The 12,290-nt window shown below is 42.2% G+C and overlaps 1 protein-coding gene across 1 annotated transcript in view; it reads left to right on the plus strand.

Moving 5' to 3' along the window:
- ABCA4 (ATP-binding cassette, sub-family A (ABC1), member 4) overlaps nucleotides 1-12,290 on the plus strand; it is a 246,946-nt gene that overhangs the window by 165,135 nt on the left and 69,521 nt on the right. The window contains exons 23-26 of the mRNA XM_006882479.1: nucleotides 2,036-2,229; nucleotides 3,963-4,047; nucleotides 8,986-9,191; nucleotides 9,928-9,976. Of these exons, the coding sequence (XP_006882541.1) occupies nucleotides 2,036-2,229; nucleotides 3,963-4,047; nucleotides 8,986-9,191; nucleotides 9,928-9,976 (534 nt within the window). The remainder of the gene's footprint in view (nucleotides 1-2,035; nucleotides 2,230-3,962; nucleotides 4,048-8,985; nucleotides 9,192-9,927; nucleotides 9,977-12,290) is intronic.

Genomic DNA, 12,290 nt, shown 5'->3' on the forward strand with positions numbered 1-12,290 from the left:
GCATAGGGTCACTATGAGTCGCAAACGACTCGATGGCACATAACAACAACAACAACAATGCCCTTCTTTATCTTTTATGGTGATTTTCATTCTGAAAAGTCTGTTTTATCAGAGATTAGTATTACCCCTCTGGCTTTTTTGTGGATGTCATTTGTTTGGTATATTTTTCCCTGCAGCCTTTGATTTTGAGTCTATCTTTCTCTTTATGTATTAAATGTGTCTGTTGTAGACATTATATTTATGGGCCTTAAAAAAAATCCATTCTGCTACTCTTTTCTTCTTAATTGGAGCATTTAGTCCATTCACACTAAGTATGATTATTGAAAGGTTAGTTTTTATTATTGCCACTTTGCTGTTTCTTTTTGTTGTTGTTATTTTGTTTTGTTATTTCTTCTTACTATGGTCCATCCACTTTCCTTTGCTGTCTCTGTGTATGGACTTCCCTTAAAATTCTTGTAGATTTGGTCTTATTTTCACAAATTCCTTAAGTTCTTTCTTTTCTACAAAGGATGTCATTTCTCCTTGATATTTGATGGAGAGCTTTGCTGAGTACAGGATCATTAGTTGGCAATTGTTTTTTTCAACTTTGTGTGTATGCCATCCCATTGTCTTCTTGCTTATCTGCCTCCTTGACTCTAGCGTATTCAGGAAGTCCTTATTATCTTCTGCTTCTTTTGGAAAATGCTTAATTATTTTTTCTTTACAGTGTTTGAAGCTGCCTACTGCTTTCTTGTCATTTTGGGAATTTTTTTCTTGATACGTTTTAGATCATTTCTGTTTTGTCTGTGAATGTTATTAGTGAGTTTTGTCATTATAATGTTACTAATTACTTTCCAAGTTAAAATGTTCAGTGTGTGGGTTGAGCTATTCACTCTGCTGTAAGTCTTTTCTGGGAAAATTTGCCTTTCCCAAAGTCTTTGATGTTCTCTCTGTTCTGCATGAAAGTCCTGTAGGAATCTCACCTTGATATAGTCCCCTGACACCAACTCTACAGGCCTCCTTCATGCATCAAGTGGCTGGGTGGTGTGAGACCAGGTGCTCTACTCAAGAAGTTCCTCATGCACCCTTTTTCATGGAGCTTAATGTCTTCCTTTGTCTTTGGAGTGGCATAAGATTAGAGATCAAGGCTCCCTACAAGCAATGGAGAGGTCTCACTCTCAGTACCAACCCTCACCTTCCTCACCTTTTCTCTTGCAGCTTAGTGTCTTCCTTTGTCTCTGCTGTGGCAGGAGATCAGGACTACCAGCTTAGGCAGCTTGTATGCAGAGGCTCTCAAGTCAGCGTCTCTCACAGAAAGCTAAAAAAATTCTTACCTCTGCTTGAAGTTCTGTATACTGAAGTATTTTGTCCTGTTTGGCCCCTGAGATGGACCCACAGCCATGGAAGCATGGATCCCCAGATAGGGGGACCTATAGCCTCATCTCTCCACAAGCAATGGAGAGTGTTCACTCTTGGCACAGAGTCTCACCTTCCTCTCTCAGGTTTCTGATGTTGTACATTTTTGGAGATGTGACTACACATCTTTCTTCCACAGAGCAGCTGTGGATTCCAACCACTAACCTTAATATAGAAGCCTGATATGATACATACAATGCCACCAGGGGTCCTATTTGTGACAGTGCTTTTTAGTATGTCAAGTATCATACAACTGCTTGGCAATTTTCATTGTTACTCAACTGTCCTAGAATTTGCTACATCATTAGTGCCTTTGATTTTATTTAAGTCCAAGTTTATGTGAAGAGAGTTCTAATGGCCTCTTAGTGAGGAGTTGCATTCTCAAGCAAATAGCAAATGGTTTGGATACATCAGCTGCTATGGAGGACAAATATGGGAAATTTTCTCTTGTGCAGTTTTCAGCCTCCGGAAACCCACTGAAGGGTCAGCTATAGGAGTGAGCTGGGACTCAACAGCAATGAGTGAGCATATGAGTGAGGTTTGTGTGAGTGTGTCATCAGGAGATTGCTGTCTGCAGTGCCCATCCTCCACCACCACAGCCCCGGCCTCCTGGCTAACACTCTGGCCCCTCCTCTTGCAGGCAGGACCATCATTATGTCTACACACCACATGGACGAGGCAGACCTCCTCGGGGATCGCATAGCCATCATTTCCCAGGGGAAACTCTACTGCTCAGGCACCCCACTCTTCCTGAAGAACTGCTTTGGCACGGGCTTCTACCTCACCTTGGTGCGCAAGATGAAAAACATCCAGAGCCAGACAACGAACTGTGAGGTACATGTCTGTCCTGGAAAGAGCTCACCTGGGCCCAGATGGAACTTGGGAATTATTCTAAATGCTATTTCGAGCATGTTGGCCCAAATCAGACTCCTTGTTAGAATGGACTCCTTAGCAGGAGATTTTGGTAAATGACATTCTGAACCTTCTCATAAAAGTGCTTAGCCTAATAACATGAAAGAACAATTCCATTTTTCATTTGAGTGAGGGTTTGCAAATCTTAATTTGTTTTTTTTTATTTTTTCGTACAGCCATTCATTGCCATTTTGTTTTATAATATTAATTGCCCTTGGCCAATGTAATTAATTCATTACAATGTTTAATCAACCCCTTGATATAACTAATCTGAAATGGCCTGAGATGACTGCACTTTAGTAGAACAAATATAGTCAAAATGCTCAGTCAATAACCAAAATGTTGGAGGGTTGAGTCTACCCGAGACGTGCTTGAGAAGAAAGGTCTGGTGAAAACTCAGCCACTGAAGACCCTCAGGAGCACGCGTCGACTCTGACACACTGAGGACGTCGTGAGTTAGAACAGATTCACGGCAACTGGTTACCCCACATGACATGCTCAGTTTGATACAACACAGATTCAAGTGAAGAAGCTTCTCTTCTGAGAAACTGTGATCTTTTATGACAAGTACTTGTTTAGTCTTCCTTATCCCCTCCTCCATCCCAACAATTGTTATTGTTATTTACTATAGAGTCAGAACCGACCACTAGCTGACCCTCCAGTGGATTGTCAGAGCCAGTTAATCACACAGGAGGAGATTGTCCATCCTTCTCCCAGGGTCCCAACAATTATATTCCCTAAATAAAACTGAAGGAACTCTGGTGACATAGTCCATAGGGAGCCCACATCTCTCTGATGATTTAAACTGACTCCACAGAAGAAAGATGAGGAATCTCCTTCCCTGTGATTTACAGTCTTCAAAACTTCCTGAAGGGTTAAAAATGAGTCATTTCCAGCTCAAGGGCAGTAAATGAGTGAAATAAAACTGAGTTTCATTAGCAAAGAAAGTTAAGACCTTGTTATGAACTACAATCGAAAATGATAAAGATCTTTTTTAAAAAACACACACAAAAACCCATAACCCAGCTATCAGCAGGAACCACCTGAGCAGGGACCAGGTACAGCTCTTGGCCTCAAGGCAGCCCACCTATGATCCTAGGCAAATTATTTTAATTCCTCGTAAGTTTTCCCAAAGGGAAAGTGAAACTCATCATCTCTGCCTCTGCTTCTCAGGAATGTGGTGGAGAGAGATGAGATAATGTTATGAATGTGCTCCGGGCTCCTGGAGGAAAGGCATTACTCGGAGTGTCACCATTGTTGTATCAGAGTATGATTTATGCTTCTGGCCTCTTGAGTGTGAAGGGATGGCTGCTCCTGGGTTTTGCCTTCTGGGGAGATTTCCACAACATCCCAGCGTGCACCCTCTGTGAGGAGCAGCAGAACTCGGCTCCTGGCAGACCTACACCCAGCATATGACTAATGACACACCAGTGAGATCTTTGAGGTGTTGCATCTCTGTCCCTGACTCACTCACTGTCTAGGATAAAATCAAATGGCCATACCCTCCAACTACTCTGCTGAATTAAGAAATTAAAACTGAGAAGGACAAAACCAGGTTGCATACACTTGGCTGTGAGAAACGAAGCTTGGCAGTGCCAGGGAGATGCTCTCTGAAATGAGCTTTCTTGCCCAGTCACCCTGTCCCTCTGTTGTAGGAAACCTGCTGCTGCAAGGTCACGGGTTCCACCATCAAGTGTCCAGTCCATGCTGATGAGCTAACTCCAGAACAAGTCTTGGACGGTAAGAGCTGGGACAGGCCAGGCTCATTTAGCTCTCAGTATTATCGTGTCAGTTCTATTGTGATGCTTTAATGAGAGCAAAGAAGGTACTTTGTGTACTTCTGAAGTTCAACATCATGCAGTTGCTCAGCTTTTCCTTTGAAATTTCTCTCCTTCATTGCCAAAGGGATTTTAAAAGTCATGGCTCACAAACTCTCTCTCTTTAATAAAGAATCCAGTCTGTGTTCACTCTGTACCCAGCCCCTATCAAGCCTCTCCATTCCTAGAGAGAAAGTCTCCTAAAAGTGCCCTCTGGTGGAGGCGCAGGGCCACACAATCTTCAGTGAACTTCACAAAGGAGCTTAGTGCAAGAGATTGCATTGCTTGAATGGCAAGTCTGTGATACCTCACATGCTGTGCTACACTCAACTCTCCCTTCAGCTTCCCATAGAGTCTCCTTCAGATTGAGGTGCATTCAATTGCCTAATAGTTGCCTCCACTTCCATGGAGTTTCCACAGAGGGGCTGAGAAAAGTACAGTATCTGAGCTCAGGGATCTTTCATTCTTGACTGATGTCCCCCTGCGTCTGTCACGGGGTGCCCTGTTGTGCTCTAGAAAGGCTGATGCACATGTCTAAGACGTATTTCCTCCCATGTCTTTGCAAATGCAGTACCAAAACCTGGGCCCACTGCCCTTGACTCTGACTCACAGTGACCCCACCCTCTGGTTTCTGAGGTGGCCATCTTTCTTCCACAGGCCATTGGTGGAGTCTCAACTTTTGGTTATCAGCACAACATGCTGTATGCTAAGCCACCAGAACTCTATGTCTGAGTAGAAGTGATGCTAAACTTAAATGGTGATCCAGGCTAATGAAGGGGTATCATAGCTGCTTATCAATGAAAACACAAAAACAAAACAACAAAAAAATAAACAGGTCCCTACTTAAAACAGTTTTTTAAAATCTGAGAAATGTACTAGCAGAAGTCTGAGTAAAACAAGAAAATGAAACAATATTTATGTCTGATGCTTAAAATTTGAGAAAGTCCTAGAAATTGTACTGTCAATATTTGTTCTCCCACCTGCTCTTTGCACTGACAGGACGGTAGTCAGTATGAAAACATCTTCTAGGGTCACATTCCTGTGTCATTTTCCAGACTTCTCTACTGAGGCTCTCTTCTTAATTTTTTTCCTTTTTCTTTCCCTACTTTCTAAATGTTTGTGCTAGGAAGACTATCAGTAAAATAATTGACATTTGTGGTTTGCATTTTATTTAAAAAAAAAAGAAAAAGACTGTCAATATGTTAGGGGAGCTCTGGTGGCCTAGTGGCAAGGAGCTGCAACTACAATCCCAGAGCTGCGCGGTTCGAATCCACCAGATGCTCTGCCAGGGAAGGAGGGACAATCTCCTCCTGTACCAGTCAGATCTGATTTGACGGTACATGCACACAAAAATTAAAAAAAATAAATAAATAAATAAATAAAGAATGTCAATATGTTTAATGATTGTGGTCCACCAAAATCAAGTAAGAGGCAGGGCCTGCTTGGTCAGGAGGATTTGTCTTTCCCTTACTTTATTGTTAAAATATATATAATACAAAGTTTGCCATTTTAAAGTGTGCAGTTCAGGGTCGTTAATTACATTGCATAACTATCACCACCATCTAGTTCCAGACATTTTCATCATGAGCTACTGTGTTGGTTTTTTAAAAATCTGGCTTTATTTCTAAATAAAGGTTTCATTTCTTTGTATAGAATAGGAATGCTGAACATCTCTGCTCTATACAAATAGAAGCTGTGTAAATAGTTGTGGTCTCAGATAATGGAGGGAAGAGCATTTTAATCCCCAGTCAGCTCCTTGGAAGGCTCATACACCCACGTACCACCCACACAGTCAGGACCTCCCCTCAAACGCCCAGAGCCCTGCTGACCTAACGGTCTACTTCTGGAAAGGCTGACACACTTGTCTAAGACACAATTCCTGGGAATCCAGCAGTTTCAGGTTCAATTTCCTTCCTCTGAGAACAATGAACTTGACCCCTGGAGAGTGATCAGGGCAGAGCTGCTTCCTCACGTAAAGATCCCTTCAGCCGCTGCATGAAGTCATCCCAGAGCTAAAGACAATTGAGTCCAGTTTGCCTTGACATAAAACAAGCCTTCCAATCCACCTAAACAGAGGATGTAGGTTGAAAGCCATGCAAGAGGTCATTTTTAAAACAAACAAAAACTCCACTAACTCTCCACATAACTCTCTAAGACAACAACTTGAGGAAGAGTATGAGTTCCCATACACCCTTTTCCTTCCCTTTGACCTGCCTCTCAAGAGAATATGCTAGCAAACTAGTTACTCAAATATATGTGTTTTGTTTTTCTAATTAGAAGTTAAATTATTTAGAAATGTTAATGAAAACTTTTCATTTTAAAGTAACCCGTGCTTATGTAGAGAAGTTCTTTCTAGAGTTAGGAGGACATCAGTAAGTACTTAACACTTGGCACATCTTCCCTCACTGCTAAGGAATTCTGGCTTAGTAGTAGGGAGTTGCACTGCTAACTCAAAGGCAAGTAGTTCGAATCCACTAGCTGCTCCAAGGGAGAAAGTTGGGCAGTCTCCTCCCGTGCAATTTACTACCTCTGAAAACCTGCTGGAGAGTCAGCTATGAGTCAGTTCTGGCTCAGTGTTACAGAAAAACAACAATAGTGACACTCCCTGCTATACTCCCCACACTCCATCCCTCTGGCCTCTCTCTACAACTCTTTTACACTCTTCTGAATTTCATGGGACCTGAATATTTTGTTTTGTCTGAAGAAGTTAACTTTGATCTAAAAGAAAATGGCTCAGCTCTCTAAAAAGTTGGATCAACTATGGATATAGGATTTAGGGAAAGGAGTTCTTACACCGACTTGGCCACCATTCAAGGTGTGTATCTTGGGCAAACTTCCTTATTGCTTGGGTCAGACCATGAAAATTAAGATAAACTTAGATATGGCCTTCAAGCTTATGGTAAATGAGAATGAACAACAAAAATGTTGCATAAGATCATTATTCTAAAAATAGGAGAATAACTAGTAAGATGTGTGTAAAAGTCCAAAAGAGGAAGTGGAGGGGGTAGAGAAGGCAGAGTGTGGGAAGGGAGGGGAATCTGGAATGACAGAGTTTGATGGGTGAAGGGAGGGGGTGGGGTAGTTAGGAAAGGTCTAATGGAGACCTAAAAGGATGAGGTAATAGTAGGCATAGAGACATGGTGATTGATTTTATAAAATAGAATGTATGAGAATGATGATATGAAACACAATATAAATTAAGAAATGTGTGAAATACAATGTACATGAATGAAACACAGTATATGCAAATTTCATATGCAAACCAATATAACATTTTTTAAAAGGTAGGGGGAAGGAACGTTGAGCGCTTTCTTACCTAGATGATATTCATAATAACAACAGTAGCTGGTCTGATGCAAATGGTTAAGTCCTGCACTTCTAACCAAATGTTGACATTTGGAACCTGCCCATAAAGAAATATATCTTAGGTGATATGCCGTTCCTAGCCTTGTTGCTGTTTCCCTCGTGTTGCAAAATATGAAAGAAGAACGGCTAGTGGAAAGGGTCTTAGGCAATGAGTCGGCGATGGAAACATGGGGAAGGCTCTGGTCCGAAGGACTCGCCGCGCAAACCTGAAGAGTGCGGCTCATTGGTGCCGGGGAGGAGGCGACTGAGGTCTAGCCACGGCTCCGGGCCCCGCGGGGCTGGAGAAGTGTTGCCCCAGCCCGTGTGGCAGCAAGGGCAGCTCCCCGCAGCTGCTGACTGCAGTAAAAGAAATATATCTTAAAGAGGGCGCTGCTGCAGTGTTCTTTGGAGGCAAGGATGATGAGGCTTTGCCTCACGTTCTTTGGGCATGGTACTAGGAGAGGCTATTCCTTGGAAAAGAACATGATGCTGGGAAGGGTCGACAAATGAGAGAAAGACCCTCAACCAAATGTATTGACATGGTGACTGCTGCAATGGGCTCTAGTGTGTCAGGAAGTGTGAGGATGGCACAGGGTGGGATGGGATTAAGATCCGCTGTTCATAGGGTCACTATGAGTTGTACACAACTCGACAGCACCTAACAACAACAACGGCTCCTCAGGATATGGACCTCTTGATCTACTTCCAAAAGGTCATAGCCTTGAAGACCTCAAGGAGCAGCTGTCTTCTCCGCACCTGGGTGCTGTGAATTCGAATTGATGCAGCTGCAACTAACAACTACACCAACACTCATTTATGTGTGAGGCACCACTCTAGATGCTTTATGTGTATAAATTCATGCAAACTTCATAAATAACTATCAAATAACTATGATTTTAGTTGTTCTGGTTGTCTTTTCCAAATACAGAGTTTTGTTGTTGTGTATTGTAGAGTCAGAACCGATCCATGGCTGAACGTTCTGCAGGTTTTCAGAGGTAGTTAATCTCACATGAGGAAATTGCCCATTCCTCTCCCATGGAGCAGCTGCAACATGCCTCTGAAAACTGTATGAATTTTCATAAATGACGGTAGTTATAGAAAGGCTTCAGAACTTTTGTTCATAGGGTCCCTATGATTTGTGCTCAACTTGATGGCAATCAATAACAATAACGATGATTATTTTCATACTTCAGGAGGCTAGGGTATAACCTGCTCATTGTGAAAGAGTTTGCAAAGAGCAGAACAAATGACTGCAAGAGGAGGAAGCTGGCACGGGGATGTTGTGCCCCGGGGCTGCACATACAGTTGGTGGGAGCACTTTTGCTTCCATGTCCATCTGCCTCTCAGGGCCCATTGCAGGGACTGGCAGGCCTCCAAAAGTGTCACTAATAGGTGTCCCAGTGCCCCCTCCCCAAATGGGATGTGGAAAAAAACAAGCAACCCACCTAATCACCCATCTAGAGAACAGTCAGGCTCTGGAAAGGAGAGTTGGCATCGTCTGTCTTTCTTTTCCTAGGGGATGTGAATGAGTTGATCAAAACAGTTCACCACCATGTTCCGGAGGCAAAGCTGGTGGAATGCATTGGTCAGGAGCTTATCTTCCTTCTTCCCAATAAGAATTTCAAGCAGAGAGCATATGCCAGCCTTTTTAGGGAACTGGAGGAGACATTGGTTGAGCTGGGCCTCAGCAGTTTCGGAATTTCAGACACTCCCCTGGAAGAGGTAAGGCCCAAACTCCACTTGGTTTTGCTCAGGTGCCATAAGAGATGATTCTTTGTAAGAATAAGAGATAAAGCTTCGTAAGAGATGAAGCTTTGTAAGAGCCCTAATTTCCCTCCCCAAGTATAGCAGCTGTCTTCCTTTTTGGCCTTCTTTCTGTCTTTGTTCATACATATACGTAGTTTATATAATTGTGCCCACCTTATACATACCATTTTTTTTTTTATTTCTTCAAGACTATTTTTTTAGATAAAAGAAGCCCTGTTAGAGCACAGATTTGGTGCTTTGCTAACTGAAAAGGTGGTGGGTGGAGCCTATCAGCTGCTGTGAAGGAGAAAGATGTGGTGGTCTGCTTCTGTAAAGAGTGACAGCCCTTTCTGCTTTTCAAGGAGAGGAGCAAAGGGGGGGAGGGGGAGAGGTGGGGTGGGTGGAGAGAAGGGTGCAACAATGAATGAATGGAATTCCAAAATCTCTGTAGATGTTCATTGAAATGAAAAATAAATAAATAAATAAAAAGTGACAGCCTTGCAGACCATGTGGGACAATTCTGGTCACTTGGTCCTAGAAAGTCATCATGAGATAAAATGAACTTTTTGTTGTTTGTTTCTTTGTTTTAATATATTTTAGGTAGAGTCATGTATTTTCTTACCACAATGAAGCACAAAAAACTGATCTTGGGTTGTTCTGAGTGAAAATGTCCAAACCAAATTCCCTCTTTTCCACTTTTTTTTTTTGACAGATTTTCCTGAAAGTCACAGAGGATTCTGACTCAGGACATCTGTTTGTAGGTATGGCACTGAGTGAATAGCTTATAGCCCTACTGCACCCTTCCCTCCCAAACCCCCATGCTCTTATTTGCTGCTATTGCTGTGTGCCATTGAGTCAAAATCGATCCATAGCCAACTCTCCAGTGGATTTTCAGTTATAGGAAATTGCACAGGAGGAGACTGCCCATCTTTTTTCCTGGGACAGCTTTTTTGCCACTAGACCACCATAGCTCCCTGTTTAGCTCTTATTTAGGTCTAAAAAGTCCAAGGACACCTTAATGTAACAATAAAGCAGCAATATTTCTCCATCTGTTTTGATCTAACACCAAGTAATAGGCAGCATGCATTCCTGGATTCTTTAATGAGTTAGCTCTAAGTAAAGGCACTTTTGATGAACAAGGATTCTTTTGGATGAGTCAGGATTCTTAGGAATGGGTCACTTCCCTATCCTCAAATCTCTTATCCCATTTCCCTGGTCTTTTATATCTACTATATCCTTATTCACCTCACCTCTCCTCTTCATCAAGCTCTCCAATCCTCTGTCTGTGTTTAAAGAAGATCTAGATTAGTAACAAATGGTAGAGTCTGTAAAGACAGTATTAACAGTACATTTAACCCAGACACCAGCTCCAACCTCCTAGTCACTTTGAGACCTAGACTTTTGAAACCGCAGTGATTGTGATTCCTATAGATTCTAAGAGTCTTTCTTATACGTGTCCTTCCATGATTTCTACTACAACCACATAGCCCCACAACACATGAGTATGGAAGACTCTCCTGTGGAGGATGGGGAGCTACTACTGTGGGAGGTGTGACCTGCTGCAACTCAAATCGTTTCTGAGAGTCCAACAGGCATCTGCTCACACAGCTCAAATCCTTCCCCTGGCTTCTCTCTTCCCTCTCGGGTTCCCTCTCTCCTGCTGCTCTAGACACAGGCAATGCTGTGTGGAAATCCCTCTTTGCTGCCTTGGGTTCCTGATATCACCTGTGCCCACTGGCTATCTCCTTCCATCTGGAGTAGCGTACCACCATGTTTTCCTGAGCAAAGACTCTCTCCTCCTTAAGAGGGAGTCTGGCCTCAATAGTTTACATTTTGTAGCACAGCTGATCTCAGAAGTTGATCAACATTAGACAGAATTATCAATGGTCAAATATACCAACACAAACACTCTTCAGTCCAACCAGTTACATGATGTAGGACCCAAGAGATGTGGCTATTCTAGCATATTGAATGAAGAATGGGAGAGGAGAATATATATGGAGAATAGGACAGGCCTCTGGAGAGAGATGTTCACCAGAGGTCCATGTTTTCTTTTCAGCTTTGTAGACACAAAAATTCTCTAAGCTCACCCAAAGGTGAAGGTTGACATCTCCCAAAACCAGAATGATAATATGCTGACATTTATTAGAAGCTAAGCTGGATTTAGGTGCTGATTCAAAAGACAGCAGTTCAAAGCCACCCAGCAAGGAAAAGACTTAGCAATCTGCTCTTATAAAGATTATATAACTTTAGAAATGCTGTAGGTGACTCTACTCTGTCACATGGGGTCACTATTAGTCAGAATTGTTTTGACAGAACAACATGCCGGATTCCAAAATTAAACTTTGTTCTACACAGAATAACTCCTTCTTAGTAATGAGATCCGCTCAGGAGAATAAAGCCACACATCAGAAGGCTGTTGGGCCAGCATGAAGCCACTTTAGGATTTTCAGATATGTGACCAAGAGTATAGCCTCTACCAGTGAGGCAGACACAGTATCGGAACTGAGGTCTACACCTTGCTTCGTGGCTTTGGATAAAAAATTTAACTTCTTTTTCCTTCATTTTTCTCATCTACAAACTAAGAATAATTGTACCGCTGACATCGAGTTGGTCCTGACTCATAGCAGGAAGCTATAAATCTCTCTAAATCATTCTATCAATCTATCATAACTATTTCCCCACATAGACCAACAAGTGTTCATCTGAGCAGAAGGGACCCTGCATGGTTTAAAATCAGGCAAGATTTGTGGCAAGGTTGTAACTGTATGCTGTGCAAATAATTCAAGAAACCAGACTATTATAAAGTACTCATTGTCAGGACTGGAGGAAGACTTATTAATAACTTACTGATGAAAAAACAAATACTGTAGCCTTCAGCATAAAGAAATATGAGCACAGGAGAGAGTGAAATTGCTAACTATAAGGAAGTGTTAATAATGGTGAAGGGAAGATAGTACACAGTATAGCAAACGTCAGAACAACGTAACTAAGACAAAGGAAAATTCTGAGAAACGCAAAAACAAATGCCAACTTGAAATGCTACAACAAAAGTATTAACAACTATTAATTTGT

The sequence above is a fragment of the Elephantulus edwardii genome, unplaced genomic scaffold, assembly GCF_000299155.1.
Source record: "Elephantulus edwardii isolate Elephantulus edwardi_28Jun2011 unplaced genomic scaffold, EleEdw1.0 scaffold00020, whole genome shotgun sequence".
Lineage (NCBI taxonomy): Eukaryota > Metazoa > Chordata > Mammalia > Macroscelidea > Macroscelididae > Elephantulus > Elephantulus edwardii.